Source organism: Lissotriton vulgaris, chromosome 1_1 (genome assembly GCF_964263255.1).
Source record: "Lissotriton vulgaris chromosome 1_1, aLisVul1.2, whole genome shotgun sequence".
Lineage (NCBI taxonomy): Eukaryota > Metazoa > Chordata > Amphibia > Caudata > Salamandridae > Lissotriton > Lissotriton vulgaris.
The window spans coordinates 324,682,763-324,702,514 of NC_141685.1; the positions used below are offsets into that span (position 1 = coordinate 324,682,763).

General features: G+C 42.3%; 1 protein-coding gene across 6 annotated transcripts in view; it reads right to left on the minus strand.

The window, feature by feature from the left end:
* Positions 1–17,222, minus strand: part of MKNK1 (MAPK interacting serine/threonine kinase 1) — a 237,830-nt gene extending 220,608 nt beyond the window's left edge. Inside the window, exons 1-3 of one of the 6 annotated variants that reach the window (XM_086952372.1) lie at positions 17,161–17,208; positions 3,571–3,596; positions 2,669–2,759 (exon numbers count right to left, since the gene is read on the minus strand). In XM_086952372.1, coding sequence (XP_086808498.1) covers positions 2,669–2,684 — 16 coding nt within the window. In that variant the 5' untranslated portion in view covers positions 2,685–2,759; positions 3,571–3,596; positions 17,161–17,208. Of the gene's footprint in view, positions 1–2,668; positions 2,760–3,495; positions 3,597–17,153 lie in introns of all 6 variants that reach the window. The other 5 variants (XM_086952371.1, XM_086952368.1, XM_086952370.1 and 2 more) reach the window with 5 other exon arrangements.
* Positions 17,223–19,752: the final 2,530 nt, after the last annotated feature.

The window sequence follows — 19,752 nt, forward strand, 5'->3', positions numbered from 1 at the left end:
GGATACGGTGTCAAAAGCGGTCGAGGAGGATCAGAGCTGCAGTTTCTTCTTGGTTGAGGAGGGTTCAGATGAGTGGCCGCAATCAAGGAGGTTTTGGTGCAGAGATTGCTGCAGAAGCCAGAGTGGGAGGAGTCAAGTAGCTGGTTCGAATCCAGGTGTGTCAAGAGTTGCTGGTTGATGATCTGTTCCAGTAGTCGCTGGGAATGGGAGCGGGGAGATTGTGCCTATGTGTAGAACTTTTCAAGATTTGGTTTCTAAGAGACAAAGCAATAAGCTAGACCATAGCAAGCCACTATATTTCCCACCCTTAACAATTCTTTATTTGCAGATGCACACTATGAAATGAAATGAAATGAAAGAAGTATTTCTAGAGCGCACTGCGGCCAAGCGGCTTCCTGGCGCTAAGGAACACATCCAAGTCAGCCAAGGGGTCCGGGGGAAGTTAGTCGGGAAAAGCCTGAAGAAAGAAGAAAGTTTTTAGAGCTTTGCGAAAGTGTGAAAAGATGGGAATGGAGCGAATGGAGAGGGGGAGAGTATTCCAAATCTGGGGAGCCCGCACCGAGAAGCGGGTGCCGCCGGTGCGGGATTTGCGGAAGCGGGGGACGTGAAGAAGAGAAAGGGAAGACGAACGAAGAGAGCGACAAGGGGCATGAGAAGAGATTAAAGAATTAATGAAGAGAGGAGCGGAGCGGGCATGCGCCCGAAAAGCCAAGCAGGCAAGTTTGAACTGGGATCTAAAGTGAACGGGGAGCCAGTGGAGGGATTTAAGGGCGGGAGTGATGTGGGAAAACTTAGGAAGACGGAAAACAAGACGGGCAGCCTGGTTCTGGATGGCCTGGAGCCGGCGGATTTCGTAGGCCGGGATGCCTACGTACAGGCCATTACCATAATCCAGGCGGGATGTGATGAGGGCAGAAATGATGGCTTTGAGGGCATCAACGGAAAAAAACCGGGAAATTTTTCGAATAAGACGGAGGGAAAGAAAGCAGGAGGAAACGACGGAACTGATGTGCGCATGCATAGAAAGATCATTGCTGATCTTAATACCCAAGGTCCGGACAGTGGGGAGGGGGGAGGACCGAAGGAAAGGGGCCAATGAGCAGAGGACCAGGGATTAGAGGGGCCACCAGTGAGAACAAGCTCTGTCTTGTCAGGGTTGAGCTTCAAATGATTGAAGCTCATCCATTGGGAGATAAAGACAAGAGTAGAGCTGAACTTGGGAAGAGAGTGAGTAGGAGAAGATAGATCAAAGACGAGCTGGAGGTCATCTGCGTAGTTATACACAGAGACCCCCAGACCGAGAAGAGAAGAAATAAGGGGGCGGATGTAAAGATTAAAAAGAAGAGGGGAAAGGGAGGAACCTTGGGGAACCCCACAAGTGACCGGGAGGGGGGGTGCAGCAAAATCGGAGAGGTGAACTGCCTGTGATCTGCCCCCTAGTACACTACACTAGTACTTCAATTGAAACAAATTGACCATACTCGAGCGTTATTGCTCCAACTACAAAGTGAATACCCACATAATTGTTAACCTCCAGTTTTTTACCTTTACAAGCATTTTAAAATGTTACACATCGATATTTCTCAATATTTTTAGTTTGTTAACAATTAATGTTCTAAACAGTCTGGGACCCCCTGTGTAAGAGCAGCAGGTAAAGGTCATGCATAATTCAGTACACAACCAGTTTTGCCAAGGAAATTCTGCAGCTATAAGAGTGCTTTACCCAATTCTACACTCCAGTGACATTTAAGTTAATCTTACTTGTGGATGAAAATACATTACAAATCCCTTAAAGGTAGAAAATAAAATTATAGTTCTAGGAATGTTTATACTCTAAGTGGGCTCACTTTTCCATTTAGTTCAGATCAATAAGTGTGTAGGCATGGATAACGCAGACACGGACCCATTTGCTTACACATACATCAGGCAATTATTTTATCTACATGGTACTACATTACAAATGCTGTATTCGGCAACACTTTTGTAAATGCACTTCATTAAATCTGGTCCTTAAACGATACACTCAAATTAGTTACCATTTACTTAAGCTGGATTAAAAAGTTAGGCATAACTTTTGATGCTTAAGACTTTGCCCTAGACACCACCAAGAAGTATTTTTCGATTTAAAATGATTTTGGACTCCTGAACAGTCTATTATGATGGCAAGTACACAAGGTTGTAGGTTTAACAGACAGTTTACTGTAAGCCACAAAACAGACTGCTAAGTAATAAGGACTATTGAACTATAATCTCTCAAAAAGGTACACACACCAGAATCTTTATGAAGGGCAGATATTCTTACAGCATTAGCACAAAAATACTCCAGTGTTAAGAAGTATAGTTTCCAAGTAATGTGGATGGCAGTGTTTTAGGCAACTGGTTAAGAGATTAAGAGGGATCATGGCTGTTGGGTCTGCACCAGTTACGTAGAGAAAAAACGTAAGAGAAAAAAACCACAACAGAAGACTTTAATCATAAAACCAAAATACGAGACATTAAAGTAATTGAGAATTTTGTAAAGGCTAAACTAGGCAAGTTGGTTGCTTTTTCACAACTATTAAGCGTGGTAACTTTTAATTAGTACAGTCCTAGCAGGAGCAGCTTTATACAAATACCATGATACAATGCAGTTGGCTAATATTTTCTAGGGAGAAAAAAACCCTCCTACCTGGTTTCTGTTGCATGGAGGTCTTGGAATTAGAGCAGCTGTGCAGAGTGGAAAGGTAGCTCAATGCGTTCCAATACAGTGTATTCCTCAACTATAAAAAAGCAACAACAAAAACAAAATAAGCACAAAGGTGAAGTTATTTACATTAACAAGACATGTAAAGTGCTGGCATGGAAGGACCCAAAGGGTCAATGTATCACTAAAACCCAGCTTTGTCTTTTATTTCAAGCTATCATCGCGCCCTGAAACATGCATGTTGCCAGTTATTTAACTGGAGGAAAATTAAAAATCTGACATAGGCACCTAAAGCGGCAACATTCCAAGACTTTTAACAATGTGGGAATTTTTTTTTGTTGCTAAAGACACCTGGGATTTTCTAGCCCAAAATGTACACATCCCAATACTCCCCTATATCTCCTTGAGTCTTTCTCCTGCAAAAGGAGAAGAGAAAAAACGTTACAGTAAACACTAGTATATGAAAAACGCAACCATCAGCTGAATGGGGCGGTGCAACATATTTGTATTGACTGAGATCCACAGACTGGACGAAAACCAAGTCAATGTTCTGCTTGAAAAAAGTTTTGCCCAACATGGTTCCAGAAATATCCATGCTGAAAAGGTATGTCTTTCTATTTACTTCTGGTATCGAAGATAACAATTAAGCATACTATGGCACAGAAATTAACCACTTTTCTAGGTGGCCAGAAATATAGCTTTTGGATTGGTCAATGGAGTGCACAAACTGCTCACCACTAGCTAAAATTCACACGCCCAATCAGGCCCATTACAACATAACCAAGTTTCCTAAAGATTGCAAAGTCTCCTACCTCAGTACAGCTGAAATTTGAAATGGAAGGCAAATGAAAAGTGTAAGTGAAGCAAGACTTGGTCAAGCAGGTTACCTCCTTTAGAAGTCTGATCAGTTGGTCTACAGAATGAAGAGAAAGTCTTTTCAGCATGCTTGATTAAACATCAGCCAGATTACAAGCACTACGGTTAATTTTTAACTGTATGAGAGGCATCAATATCTTTCCAAGCCAAACTCAGACTTCAGCTAAAAATTATGAAGTTAACCAGAACAGTCCGAGAGCAGGCATGCACATTGTGCATTATAGAATTAAGAGCCAGTCTTGCACTGGAAAGTCAGAAAAGGTTTCATCCAGGACTACACACCTGTACATGTGCTGGGTAGGAGCTGTCCACTTCATGATGGACAACTGCCTATCATATCTATATGCGACCTGATGCAAACATGCACTTCATACATGTGTAGGATATGACCCATGTTAATTTCCCTCCTGCCAGTCATTTGCTAGTCTAGTATCCCAAGCCACTTTTACCAAACACTCAACTCACTTCCTAGGCTCCAACTTAATTTTCTCCATGCCCAGTACCTACAAGATCCGATACCACATCAAAATCATTCATTCCCTAAAACCACACAACCTCCCCATTTAGCTTCACTCCACAATCAAAGCATATAGTTGAATTACATTTTTGTACTGAGTACTTTACCTTCACTCCTTTCCTGTTGTCAGTCAATGCATACTACTTACTCTAGCTCTGGCCTGCTTGCTGTCAAACAGCTTTCATAAAAATATCTTAAAACCCACACAAGGATGTAGAACAATCTGCCCAGGACTCAGAGATGCATATCATACGTAAATACGAACTATAGTAACTGTTGTAAGCCAACAACATTCTGGAATGCTAAATTTGGACCAAACTCATTTCCATCCTTGGCATTCAAATGGAGCTCTACATTAGGGAAAGTAATACATGTATTGAGAGGGAGGGGACAGGAGAGTCTTGGTGCTAGCTACAACCCCCTTGCTTGGAGGGAGGAGCTCGTGGAGGAAAGTGCAAGCAGCTTCGGTAAAAGCAAACTGGCTTCATTGTAATCTGAAAATGTTTCCCGGAAATTGACACAGGAATTATTATTTGCTCAAGTGAAACCAGCAATGAAAGAACCAAACTACATATATGGATCTACATTCAATGTATCAATTGTTCAACATTTCTGAATATGTGCAAGGCAACCCATTTAAAATATAGTCACCCAAGTACTCTCCACAGGAACTATTTTGTGCCTGTGACATCAGTACCCGTAATCCAGCTACAGTTAATAAAATGAATAGCAAGCAGCAGAGGGCATTTTTGGGACAGGAGTAAGCTTTTGCTGGAAGAGTGGCTCAGCCAAGTGGCATTTGAAGGCAGACTGTTTAATGCAGCACACAAACAAGCTGAGCAGTGATTGTATTAGAACAGTACCTCACTATGAGTAATTAGCATTGCTGATTTCCACATAAATGTTGCAGTTACCAGGCTTCCCTGCCTCTAATCATTTCTTTTCTGTCACTTCCAGCTGTTGCATGTCTCACGTTCTCACATTCAGTGGTGAAGGTAAAGAAGTAAATCACATAGGCAGCGAGAAATTAGCGTGGTCAGTGGAGAAAAAAAACAAACCCGAATACAATCTGGCTCTGCAAATGGAAAGAGCCAAGCTTACTGAGGAATAAATTGTAGTGTAGTTCCTATTTTCCCAATAGGCTCTGTGCATTGGAATAACAAACAATAGTTTAGACGTAGGACTGAGGTCGACTAGGTCTCTATTGAATGTTAGATTTAGGTTTGCCAGCTAGCTCAGAGGTCACTAGAATTTCTCGAATGAACAGGGAGGAGTGAACTTCCCTGATTAGACAAGAAGGGATTCTGCTTCTGACAACCGCATAAACATGACAACTTTGCTTCCCCAGAATAAGGAGTATATCTCCAGAGTCGTGTGAAAACAATAGATATCTATTTCACTCAGTCAATTGTGCATACTTAGTTTCACCAGAGTGCAGAGAAATAGAGAGACTGGCGTTTTCAATAAAAAGGTGTTATTTATTGAACAGTCTTCTTTCTCAAGCAAGAGAAATGAATTGCTACGATTGCAATACTGGTTATAAAGTGCATACAGTAAAAGGAGTATTACGAAATAATACTGTAAAAGAATTGATATGGTTTCTGAGCCATATGATACTTAAAACTGATAAAATATATACAGTTACATACAGAGATAAAAGCTTGACTAAACGTACTCAACTGGTGCTTCTAAATACGCCTACCCCAGTGTACTTAAGCCTAGTACGTGGGAAGGAGTAGGTGGGCTGCAGGTTAAGTTAGTTTTTGCCAAGTATCGGACCAAAGAATTCTCTAAAGATCTAATCAGCTCCGTACCTTGGTTTTTAGAATGGAGGAGGTCTTGTATCTCGCTCTCAGGACTATCTCCCAGTGACCCGCGAGTGTGACTGGAAACACCGGAGTTGGATTTTCTCGGCAGGAGAAAAAGACAGCGTCGTTCTCAGTGCGTCAAATGGGAGGGACGACTTCCTTCGGCACTCGCATCAGCTGGGCTTCGGATAAGTAGATAGCCGCTCTGCTCCACACCACTGTGTGTTGCTTAAGGCAAACGTTTGTATATTTATACCTGGAAGGTGGTGTTTGACGTAAGGTTGGACATAAGACGTCAATTAAAGATGTCACTAAGAACTGACTGTTCTTTCAGTGCTTGCAGGAGTTCTAAGACAAAACTAAAGCAAGGGGAATTCCCAGGTTGCTGGAGGTTTGGTATGTTGTAAGAACTCGTTGTGCTTTCTAGGAGTCTAAGGAAGTAGCCTTGCCGCATTTGGTATGCATTGGCTATTGCTAAATATGAAATATTTAATTAGGGTCCTAGATAAAACACAACAAAATGGAGGCCAGAGAATAGGTTTGAGAGGACTGCATAGGAAGAGTGAATGGGAAGTGTTGCAAGAGAAAGCAAAGCAGTGCAGAGCAGGCGTCTTACCCAGTGTAATGCCTACAAGGGTACAGTGAGAAAGATTTGCCAATTTTCTAGGCTTTCCCCAAAGACTCCGGCCTGTCATGTACTGAGTCAGCTTAAGAGATTGTGTTAAAATCTAAAGTTTTAAACTACGGATATGAGATTACCAGGCCGCTCCCTACATCACTGTTATGCATCACACTAACAATTATACCAATAGATAGCCAGACCTACATGATACCCAGTCAATATAAAATACTGGCCAGCAGTAAGGCTTCGGGGAAGTTAGGAAGGCCTCACCACTGCTTTTTCCAAACATCATTTTAAGAGGTCTATTTAATAGGCACACTGTAGCTCATAAGCGTGGCACGCGTAATCCCAAGCCAAAAGAAAGTCTGAATAAAATAATGTATTCTTTGGCCAAAAGGCAAGCTACTTCCTCAGACAATTGTGAAAAATCAAACTGGTCTATAAATCAAAGTACTAACTGAATGATGCTACTTGACCTCAGTGCCGCGTTCGACACGGTCTCGCATTTATTACTGCTGCAACGTCTAAGAGAAGCTGGTGTCTCTGGCCAGGCACTAAAATGGTTCCAGTCTTTGATTGATTGCTCATTCTGGGTCGCCACTCCGCCTTTTGAGTCCAAACCCTATCCATTAGAACTGGGTGTGCCCCAGGGGTCGGCATTAAGTGCCACACTTTTCAACCTTTATGTTCACCCGTTGGCTGCGGTCGCCAAGCAGTGGGATAAGACCATAGTCTCCTACGCTGACGATAGGCAGCAGGCGGTTGTTCAGAGTGGACAGTCCAACCTTGATGGCCCCAGGTTCAGAGCAGGTCTCCTGGATGACAGCCAATTGTCTTCAGCTGAATGCTAAGAAGACTGAGATACTGGTTGTTGGTAAGCATTGTAACATGTGGAGTGATGGCCTCCAGAGTTAGTATTACGCCTACTCCGGTATCGGAGGTAAAAAACTTAGGGGTCCGGTTAGACTCTGCCCTTAGCTTCTGCGCCCATACTAAAAAAGTCCCAGCTACTTGCTTCGGGATTCTTCGAAGACTGAGACCCATTCTGAAGTTCTTTGACGCCCCTACCAGGCAGTTGGTTATCCAGGCCACTATTCTGTCTCGGCTCGATTACGCCAGTTCGCTCCCGTTAGGGGCGAACCAGGCGGGAATCGCCCGGATGCAGCGCGTCCAGAATGCTACGGCCAGAGCCCTGGTGGGACTTCCGAGGTTTTGCTCTGTGAGTGCAACCATTCGGTCTCTTCACTGGCTGCCTATGGCGCAAAGGATTGATTTTAAAACTCTCGGTCTTTCCTTTAAGATCCTCAAGCTGTCCTCTCCTCAGGATTCTTGAGAATCTTCTCATTCCCTATGTCCCTTCTCGCTCCCCGAGATCTGCTTGTCAAAATCTGGTGTAGTGCCTCGGTTCAAGCTGTGTAGAGCTGGAGGTCGGTCTTTCCGGGTTATGGCTGCCAAACTCTGGAACTCTCTTCCATCCCATATCCGTGCATTTGACGACCTGGTCGCATTTAGGAGGGCCATTAAAACTTACTTGTTCCCTAATGTCTTTTAGTCTCCCCCTTCCTCGCTTCGGCCCTGCAGTTTGTGTGGTGTTATGTGTGTTTATTTGCCTGCTCAAAAGCGCCGGGACGCCCCTTCGCTGGGGCAGCTGCGCGCTATAAAAATCTGTATAACATAACATGACTGGATATCTTATGTAACACTATAATAATTGGAAAGATGCTGCTTTCTGTTGAAAGTTCAGACTTCAGTCAGGATATGAAGGGGCCACCTTACATTTATTTTAGGCTGACTAGCTTTCAATTGCATAAAGAAAGGTTATACATTCTAGCATAACAGCACTTCAGCAGCAACTTTATCTCCCCTGACTAACAGGCCACTTCCTATGACCAGGGATAGAGTCAATCACATGCTCTTGTCTAGCAAGCACTGCAGCTTTCTAGTCGACACGAATCGGGCAGCTTCTGCGAGAGGCAGACAGTAAATACTTTTCAGCAAATTACTTGGATCCCACTAAACAGCATCAGATTGTGGAGGATCGTTCCCAATAAATCACAACTATCTCGTCATGATGAAGACTACTTTATTCCATAGGTAAGGACCCACAACACTGGAGACATCCAGAAGGTTGACGACAAGCAAGGAATGAATTCTTGCACTTCAGACTCACCCTGTAAGTTCCGAACAGAATACAAAGTGGAGTTTAAAGAAAGACAACTAGAAATAAATAAGAATGGTTAAATATAGTAATGCACAAGAGTACACATAACATAACACCCACCCCCATTACAAAACAAGAACTACTTGTACTAATGATTAATAAAAAATAAGAACTCCTTAGTAAGATTAAAAATCCTTCAGGTCAGCAGGCAATTTGACAGATCTGGAGCTGCGGGTAGTTAAGTTACTTTATACATTGGTTTTTACTGGATTACAAACTTCTTGATTGAATGGAAGAGAATCATTTACACCAAAATTAGTGACCAACGCTTTGAAGCAGATCCTTTAGTGTGTATAGAACCAGAAATATCCCAAGTGTTACTCAAATTGATACTAGAAGACGTTTCCTTTTGCAGATTCACTACATCAGTGGACCACATGGGGTCATTCTCAACGTCACTCCTGCATGTAGGTTTGTATATTTCAGCCAGCACATCTGAAATGTGAACCAAACTATCCTTGTTACACCAACCCTTGCCCTGTAGGAACACTGAAGCTTTGCCTGTTAATGATCAATACAGCGTTGCCGGTTAGTGATCAATACAAGTAAAGTGAATTTGGATTCAACCTTTAAGCCTCTATTGGGTTTCTTCATCAAAACAAAATCATTTGCTTGAATCTCAACCACATGCTCATGGTGTCTAAAATCATACCCCTCCAGTTTGTTCTGTTTAATCAACACTCTGAGGACGTAATCATGTAACCTACTCCCATTGCCTGGAAATATGAATGCTGAAGCCAGCTGCAACCATCTTGGAATGAGTTTGGTCCTAGCTTCTCTACCTCTTAGGCTTCTGAAAGGAGAGATTCCTGAAGTGGAATGAGGTGTTGTCAAGTAACTCCCAACCTGATCTTCTAAAACCTTAGAAACATCCAAGTGAGCAGAAAGCACTGTGTATGCCCTCCTTAAGAACGTGATTAGCTCTCTTAACTAGGCCATTTGAAGCTAGACTAAAGAGGCACTTGCAAATGGGTAACAGGATCAAGCCGTTTGGAGGCAGTTGCCCAATGCTTGTATGAAACGGAGGACATTTTAATAAGTGTTTGAAACCATCTTGTCCATACCTGGCCTCCAGAAGAATTGCTTCAATCTTTTCCAACTCTCAGATATGCCTAAAAGGCCATTGTGAGCAATGGTAGTAATACACTCATGTTGTGTAGAAGGTAGTACAAACAAGTTTCCACGCATACAAAGCTGACCTTCACATGACAGTTATGCAACAATGTGTACAAAACTGTGCCATTCCTCCGATTGCAATTCACTAGAAGGCCACCCAACACTTGCGTACTGAAAAACCTTTTGAAGAATGTAATCTTTGGAAGTGGCGGATACTCATTCACTCTCAGAAATTATACAACTACATGCAGCCATAACATCCAACATTACAACAACACATTTAACATCACCTAGTGGAATTGCTTAAGTTTCGAAAGCAATCCAACTACACATACAGATGATTTTCCTAAACCATTTCCACTTAACAGGTTATGAATGGCTTGTGTTCAGTGAACAAACCAAAAGATGTTCCTTATAAAGATTTTTAATTTGTCCACTGCCCAAACACAAGAAAATTTCATGCTCAATGGTGTAGTTTACCTCCGCTGTGGATAAAGTGCGCAAAGCAAAGACTACAGCATTTTCTTTTTCATCCACATACTGCCCAAACACCTATCCTTTAAGGCTGGCATAGACCGTAATGGTCAGAACACCATCCTGCATCACAAGAGCGCACACCCTCGGAATTTGAAATCAAATCTCCCTTATGGGCAGCTATTGCGCATTCGGAGAAACTGCTCTGACGTGGATGACTTCACATCCCATGCACAGAAATTGTGTCAGGAAATGAAAGAAAGAGGTTATCCGAAGAAATTATTGAAGCACTCTTTGAAAAGAGGGCGTTTCACTCCCCAAGATACCCTCCTCCAAGTACGATCCAAACCTGCACTTGAAAGACTAATCTGTGTCACCACTTTTGGACCAGACACTCACAAACTAAGAAAAGCTATGTTGAACAACTGGCATTTGTTAGACAACCTTGAATGCTCTTTTCCACGACCGTTGTTCGCATATAAGAAAAAACAGAATTTAGGCCAACAAATCATGAGGGCAGATGCATCTCTACCAAATAAGAAAAACGACTTGCTGACCCAATGGAATCTTAAACCTATCACAGGGCACCACAAGTGTGGTACCTGTGTGGTGTGTCCAAACACGATCGAAGGGGACGAGTTCCAACATGGAGACCAGATGGAAAGATTCCGAATTCTCCAATTGAAAGACCAAGAATGTGGTCTACATGGTCCAATGCCCTTGCGATAAAATCTATATCAGCAAAACAAGGCAGCAAGTTAATACCCGCATCTGCCAATATAGGTCAAGGATTATAAACAAAGTATTGAATGCACCAATGGTTGAACACTATTTGGCGGCTAAACATGAGGAAAATGACCTGAGGTGGACAGTTCTGTACACCCTACGATCATTACATCGTAATGCGGACGTGGACAGAATGCTTCTAAAAAAGGAAGCATATTTAATTCTTAAGTTTAACAGTGTGCAGAAAGGGCTAAATAGCTTATCTGAGACCGCAAGACTATAACCCCATGTTGCTTTGTGCGTCAAGTAGCGCCCGTGACTGCTCTGCCCGTCTCAGTCTTCCCCAGACTCCTTAAAAAATTATTTTTGAAACGGGGCGCCACCCCCATGTTCTTCTTGCAAATTACAATTATTTTCGTATTCTTTTGCCCTAAGATCCATTCCGCATTTTAATTTTGCAATTTTCCAATCGGATGCACAAGGACAATTTTAGAACTACGCATCCCATAATGCACAGGCCCAGTAGCGCTGGGACATAACCAGGTACACACTCGGCATCCATTTTGGATTCACTGCAGAACGCCGTAGGCGAGGACAAGGGAGCACACAGGTATGTTGTGCTGGCGGTCTTTTCCATGCATTGAACACAAACTCTTGGTTTCTAGAACCTTAAACTAACCCGTTCCGCTATCTTTACAGCGGATGCTTTCACGCCCCTTTAGAAATGGCAAACTTTAACGCGAGTAGAAGAAAATAAGAAGTTCCAGTTAATAACAAGCGCCAATAAAAAGGTATGTTACATAAAATTCCTTGTTAGTAAATAGCGATCACCCAAGAAACCGCACTTACATATCCCCCTTGTCCTTCTAGCGCACACACCCCGTCGTCCTTGTGACATCCGTCAGACACGACGGCGGCAGACGCCTGCTTCCTTAAATTAACCAGTTGAAGGTACCTCCATTTAGGATTCACTTTTAGTCAGTTTGCACCACGGTTTTACGAGGGCATTTTTCCTTACCGCTTTATTCATTTTTAGGTGGCCCCCCCTCCCCTTCCACCCATCGCCTTGGTAGTACAACGAGAAGCTTACATATAACTAAGAAGGCTGCAGCACGCTCATATCCTGCGTGCCAATTCTTTGTCCCACGAAGTCGCTTCTTCTCAAACTTTGGTAGGTCTACTAATTGTCCTGAGTGTCACTTAGAAGCGAGGCGAGCCTAGAGTTCGATAGACTGAAATTCCTTTTTCCCCCCTTTCCATTGTCCCCCCACAGACTGATTGACAGCGCCCTGATGAGATTCCGGGAAACCAATACCTGGATTCGAAACGCGTTGGCTTGTTAAAAAGGAGTAACCACGATTTAATCCTCCATACCAGCATTTGCTGGTTACAATAACAGCCATAAATTGTCTTGTCTCCTCCTTTCTTACTCTTTGATATTTTATTCATTTATTACATTTCTATAGAATCACTGTTCCCCTTTTTTTTGCACATGCATAAATTGTTTTCTGTTTGTATTATATTTGCTCTTGATTTGTTTTTTGACTGTTTGTGACAAGTTCAGAACACATTTTGTGTTGATACAATTGCAACAATCTTGGTGTAAATATGTGATGTAGATCTTTGTTTTTGTATGCCTCTAATTATGATCTGATAAACTTTGATTAATTACGAATTAATATTGGTATAAATAAAAGTACCTTGTTGAACTTGACAGTTAGCGTTTTTGGCATTCCTTAAATGTAGGTGGTTAGGCACTTTGTGTGTTTGCCCACAAAGAATCAAGCAAAGTAAAATATAATTAAGACTCAAATGTGAAAGTGCCAGGAATGGAAAACAGCAATGCTGCCTAAGCAAAATAGAAACAGGAAAACAGAATATTCCCCTTAAGTGCAAGAAAGAAAAACCACCAGCAACACCCGTAAAGGAACAAATAGATGATCCATATTAGAGACTAGAAAAGGTTCGGCAATGTCCCAATTAAAGATAACCACCTTTGTGGCATTGCAGTTTCACAGATGTGCTGCATTAGTCCAAATAAAAAAATGATCAACCCCTGGTTAGAATGCAGGGGTATAGCTTTGCATTGATACAATCCAAAAAAATGTCACCTACACATGCTACAAGATCCTGATTGATGGCTGCCAACGTCTGACTTGTAGGCTCCAGGATACATCAGCTCACTTGTAGCTCTGGCAAGAGTCACAATGGCAGAGGTACCGGGTGCCACATGAAAGAAACAGTCACTGCCACGCGAAGATTCTAATAAATAACGGCAACTGACACTTAAAAAAATGCTGTGGATGGCCGTTATGGAAAGAGACAGTCGTAACAAACAGATCTGAGGCCAAAGTTTCATTATTTACATGAACCTCACGAAACAGGCTTCTTGATTGAATCATACCACAAAGTTGGTAGTAGATATCTGCTGGTGGGTCCTGGTTCCCCAAACGATTAATTGCACATACTGCTCAACCCCACTCCTGGTACCAAATGTAGTGTGGGGTTGCAGAGGATCTTTCCCAATAAAGCAAAGTTGTTGTCAGGATAAAGAATGCTTTATTCCATAGTTAAGGACCCAGGACACTGAAGACATTCAGATGGTTTTGAGGGCAAGCAAGGAATGAAGCCCTGCAGTTCTCAGAACCACACTGCTAGTTGCAAATTGAATACAAAGTGGAGTTTCATGAAACTTGGAGATACCTAGGGAGATGTCAAATAGGCAAAAGCCAATTACTAAATGTCATAATAACTTCCTCACAGCACGTTGGGGTATCTACCGCCCACTCCAGTTGCCTTTTAAGTGGCTGTCAGTTACTCTTAAGCACTGAAAACTGATACTGGCCACTATGTTTCAATATTTTGTTAACTACAACTGACCCTAACATTGAAGGATAAGCCCCTACTTACATGGGCAGTCTGAATTCAACCTAACGTCTAGTGTTGATCATGTAACAAACATGTTAGCAGTGCACAATTCCATGTACTGATTGGCTATTGGGTCCACACATACCTTGTATCTAAGTTGTCCTAGTCTGCAGGTACTGTTCAGTTGAGAGCTGACAGGACTTGGCTCTATTTTTTAGGTCGAGCCTAGCAGTGTGCCTGCAACACACTATGTCCTCAGCAACCCCAGAGGCTGAAATATGTGCACGGATTTTTTTTTTTTTTTTTTTAACAGCATGGCAGTGTGCTTCCCAGCCACTGCTTCATGAAGCGGGTGCAGTGTTTGCAAGAAAGGCGTGCACCCACTTCCTCAAAATAGCTGTTCAGCTTCAATGCCGCTGCCCCCCAGCTTCCCGATCCAGCTCACAGTTCTAGGTGGTGCAACAGCACCACACTGTGCCCCTATCAAACACAGAGGCTCAAATATGTGCACCTTTTTTTATCCTGCAGAATTTGCTTCCCAGACTCTTGTACTTGCAGAAGTAGAGTGGACTGCTGAAGGTTAGCATACTTTTTAAATAATAAGAAAAATTTAACCTTCTGGGGGCTGTGATGAAAACAGTTTTGATTTGGTATGAAGTGAAATAAAATATCTTTGGTTTATTAGTTATGGCTTCATACTCAACACTTCATTCAGTACATTTGCAGCAGCTGTGCTCTCTAATGATGCTCCTGATTAGGCTCTTCCCATACCTCGTGTTAGAAGATCATTGCAAGGAAGCATGTGACATCAGGCCGATTTACCAGGTCGTCCTCGAAATCAAAATTAACATATTTCGATTTCATTTACTTTGGCTGCATATTGGAACCTAGTTTATAATTGCAGGCCAGCAAATCAGGCAGCAGCTGGTAACGTTCTTGCAAACTTAACACAGATAGGATTTGAGACCCATCCGACTACCATCGTGCATGAAGGGTCACACTAAAATACCTGCCCCCCCCCCACCCCGACCTTTCTAATAAGGTTTTCCATTTCCGGTCCTCTTCACTGGAGCCATGTGAACAGCCACTACCATCCCCCTTTAGGTTATGATGCATCACGTTCATTTTTATGATCTTCCCCTTCCAGCAACCTACTCAAACCTTGGCTATCTCTCCATCTTTAATGTAAAGGTTGCTGTTCCAATTATGTTCTTGATAAAAAGCTTTAGTAGCTGCATAGTTTCGCCGGTGCATGAGTGACTAGCAGCTCTAGTACCGTTTTGTTTTTTTAAACTGAGGCTTGGTGTCCCAGCTTTCTAATAAGATAAACAAGACTAATAATCCCAGAATGCAATGAAAAATCGGTATTGTAACAATTAACTACGAATGAATTTTAAAAACTTGGCAGAGCTATAAACATATGAAGCTTGGTGTTACGATAAAAGTCTATGGTGGTCCTTAAATTATGCATTGAAATATAAGTTTACAGAATAACACTTTTGTTTACATTTGTTTTCTTTTACCAAGTTAATGGTTTCATGATATTGAGTGTCGTAGTGTTGGTTTTGTATCCCTTTTCATTGTACACTACACAGCCACTGTGGTTCACACGTGGCTTTGCATCCTTTTCTACCACCCACTACATAGTGTTTTGCCAATGTGTTCCTTTCTGGCACAACTTTCTATTGACTACACAACTCATTCATGTATTCCCCGCTCTCAGTCTGCAGCTCTTGTTTTGTCCATCCTGTTAGTCTCCGTCACACCTGCCGCTTATATGGTCTCTTTACCCAGAATATTTAGTTCGTTCCCTCCCCCTTTCATAGACTACTCCCTTTCATTAACTCTTACTTCCTCTTTGCGCCCGTCTTCGCCTTGCCAGGTGCTCAATTTCGCCCTTCATTTCTTTACTAGCTCACATTTTTAGTCATACCGGTATCCCTCTCCTACTTCAAAACCTGCATACCCTTCCCTCACGGTTCTCTTCACTATATTCTTCACTAGTCTTCTTCCTCTTTCTACAAATCTTATTTATTTTCCTGCTAAACTCTTCTTTCACTTTCCCATTTGTTAAATATCCATCTCTCTTCTTTGTAACCGTTTCTTTCCCCCTCCTCCATTACCAGTTAATTTTCGGTTCTTTTCATTAGGTTATTTAAAAAGATAGTCACCTTTTTGGGTAATTTCTACCAGCTGATAAGAAGATGAAAACTGGTAATAGTATTACCCAATCCCTCAAAATCTTTTCCCCTCTGCCCCATCCTTCTCTAACCATACCTTTCTCCCACAAAACTCACGCATATCTAAACTCTGACACCCCGGCTCAGACATAGGGTGGAACCGTGAAGGATTTGGAATGGTCGTTTTCTGAGTAGTATGTGGCATTTACTTCCATACTCCTCCTCTGCCTATCAGAAAGCAACTAAAACTATCAGCGGTGTGACCGACGGGGCGTGTGCCATTTCTCATGACACCCATGACCCCATTAGACACGTCGCACACTGTATTTTGGTACCTATATCCAAGGGGGTTCGAAGTACCGCAGGAGCTTACTGGTATGTGTGGGGATGAGTTAATTTCTTGATAAATAACATCGATGCATAGCGTAGGTTGACGCAGTCAACGCAGAACTGACAAATACATCAGGAAGCCATACACTAGGGCAGTAGCAGCAGTGGACGCAGCCACTTTAAACATATAAACACTACACAACACAGGCAAATGAAAGCGCGCCTCCTATTCGGGCCGGTGGAAAGGAGTTCCCGCCTAGCTCCACCCCGTGAAGACAGCATAGTTTAACTCCTGCCCTTTTCCGTGGCAAATCATTGTGAACAGATGTCTGTCTGGCTCCAAAGGAAAGATCCAGGACTACAAATCCCAACGCACTTTACGCTGTAGTTCAACACAAATGTATGTAACATTTGGTTCGCTTTTTCGAGCTGGCAAGTCAAGGCTTTAACTAAACAACCCAACCACAATCGACCTAACACTTTAAACACGCCAAATTAAGAACAGACCAGGCAATAAAGATACAGAAATCTTTTAGTTCTAGTTTTCATGGAATACCATTACATTACCTGTACTACAACAGAATGCTCTTACGTTGTACAAATACCAACGAAAAATACAAATGGTCCTTTACTTGTATCCGATTAAATCAAAGACCGGAAAAGCTTATGTAACAAGGACGTGTCAACACTCTCAAGCACGGCGGGAGATTCCCCCCCAAACCAAGAGCTTACCTCTCACCTCTGATCACCCGCTCTTAATCCGCCACTAAGCCCTGCTTTGCTGTCTACTATTAACTACCAGGGCGAGGCAATTTATACTGATTGACAGGCTGCGAGGTGAGAGGAGGGTCTTGGTGGTAGAACTTCCCCAAACAACCTGCAATTGGTCTAGAACGAAACCTCTCCCAAAGTATGTCCCGGAATAAAAACCCTATCCGATGCCCCGGAAGTGACTGCCCAGCCGTACTTGGGTTGGTACAAACCTGTCGGCGCGTTGCTCGCGCACCATGTGGGTTCTGTCTGAGTTAGCTCCAAATGCGTCTTAGATTGTTCAAGCGGTTAATCGTTACTCTTAATGTGGTGCGCTGTTGCTAACAGTTTTCGTTGTGAACTGATCTCGTAGCTTTGGCAGCAGCCGTGCGAAAGAACAGCATAGCATTTTTTACAATACACGATTTTTACATTCGCGGTGTGAAGGAAAATCTTTTAGAAGCGTTTGATCATATATATATGTGCCAAATTATGCGGTGTAATTCAGAACATTTTGTGATAGTATTCATTTTTTTTTCATTATTACACATGGTAATTGTGTGACCAGATAGTTAACCTTTTCAGTACACGTTTAACACCCAAATACAGCAATAGGCAGCAGAAAGGTGACCAGTTAACCTCTGGAAAGCGTTTTACAATGAAGAGGGACACGTGATTCCACTTTTTTGCTAACTTGAACTGTTTGAGCTAGAAACAACATTTTTTGTCAAAACATGCAGACTATGCACCATATATATAATGTGACATGCGGCACATCCATAATATGCAGAGATCACCATTGCATAAAAATCACATAATTCCAGGGGGCCCTGCAAATTGCGCATTATGTGGAGTCAACTGGATAAGATTATGCTTCTCATACACTGTCTTTTTAGTCGAGCCTAGAGCCGCTGATCTCCCAGACTTGTCGTGGAGTAGGAATAGAAGTCCCATATTTTTCATTGACTTGTGTCATTGCCCTTCGTAAATGCTGGCTTCTGATTCATAAAGAGGCTTTTTAGTCCCTCCATAGTACCGCCTTTTCTTCATTTGGAACCTCCCATGGCGACTGGCGCTTTTACTTTGGTTGTTACATGGTAGGTTCTTAAGTCTGTAAGCACCATTTTCTTTATTGTGTTTTTCTTACTGCAGGCACGGCGTGCTAGGGGATGCCTTTGTTGAAGGCCAGCGAGTCAGCGTCAGTGAGAACAGGTTATGTACACTGGGCTAAGAGCACACAGTAGTGTAAGAGGACCTACACAAATATGACTTTCCATGCTGCTTCGGGCTTGGAGAGTGAAAGAATCGGTTTAGTTTGAAGTCGCCTGGTCTGGTGCCAGTGTCTGCATGTATGCAGTCTTGGGTACCTGGTCTGGCGTATTTTATCCAACACGCTCTCTGAAGTAATGGTGCAGTTACAGTAGTGGGTTGAAGCTGGGAAACCGGACTAATCACAGATAAGAGCTGTCTAAAGAAAGAAACATCACTTGCTCGTAGCGTCTCAAGCCGCTGGCATTTGTCGTATGCAGTGCAGCTCTGACTCACTCTCATTGGCCACCTTATAATACCGACACCACCCAGGGTCACACTAAGGCTTTGTATAGGCGAACACTTGAATGTATGCAACATATTTTTTTACCCTTGTATGACATTTATTTTTGTGCAGTGTGTTTATGTATAACATGTGCTTGACTCATGTTTACCAACTGTTAGTAGCCTAAGATGAAAAGTGGTGTAATGCTGTCATCTATAAGCTTTTTTTAAAATTACAATTAGGACATGTGAATTTGTGTTGATAATGAAACTTAAAACTGCAGGTCCCAGAATGCAAAAGCAAAGATATACTTGATGTGATTATCTCGTAACTGAATGGAAATTCATCCATGGGTTACCACGTATGTTGCAATTCAATAACAATGACAGATTGCAAGCTATGTAAATGACAAAATAGCAAGAACAGTTTCTCACTCCTGACAATGGACATCTGGAAATTTCAAGTTGTGCCATACTAAGTTTAAGGTGATATAGGCAGGGGAAACCCAATGAACCCTTGTAGGCTTGGGCACTAGATATTTAAAGTCAAAGTATGCTACAAGGGACTTATTTTAGAAAACAATAAATCTTAGTTGTGAGTCGTACACATGTAACACACTCAAGTGTATCCACAGGATATCACACTTTGTAATTAGCTGGACTAGATCAAAAGAAGGAAGAGAGAACACACGGAGGAAGTGAGTTATATTCAGAAAAAAATTGTATTTAGTGATGAAGCAACAAATGTACATCTGGGGAGACGAATACAAAGAAATCAATTCAAGCAACAGCTATGAACAGAGGTATAAATAACATCTACTCATCAGTTCACAACTAAAGCATCAACTCCTGGTAATTATGACAGACAACCAAATTAATCAGTAAACAATGGTCGTATGTTGGTGACAACGCAACGTTTCTGGAGATGATGGAGGTGTCGACGTTTCGGTCTAATATGCAGTCGTCATGAAGACCATCATCAGGTGTAAATCAAAGATACTTGCATGCACTGAGCCGCTTTCATTGACTACTACGCAAAGGCAAATTA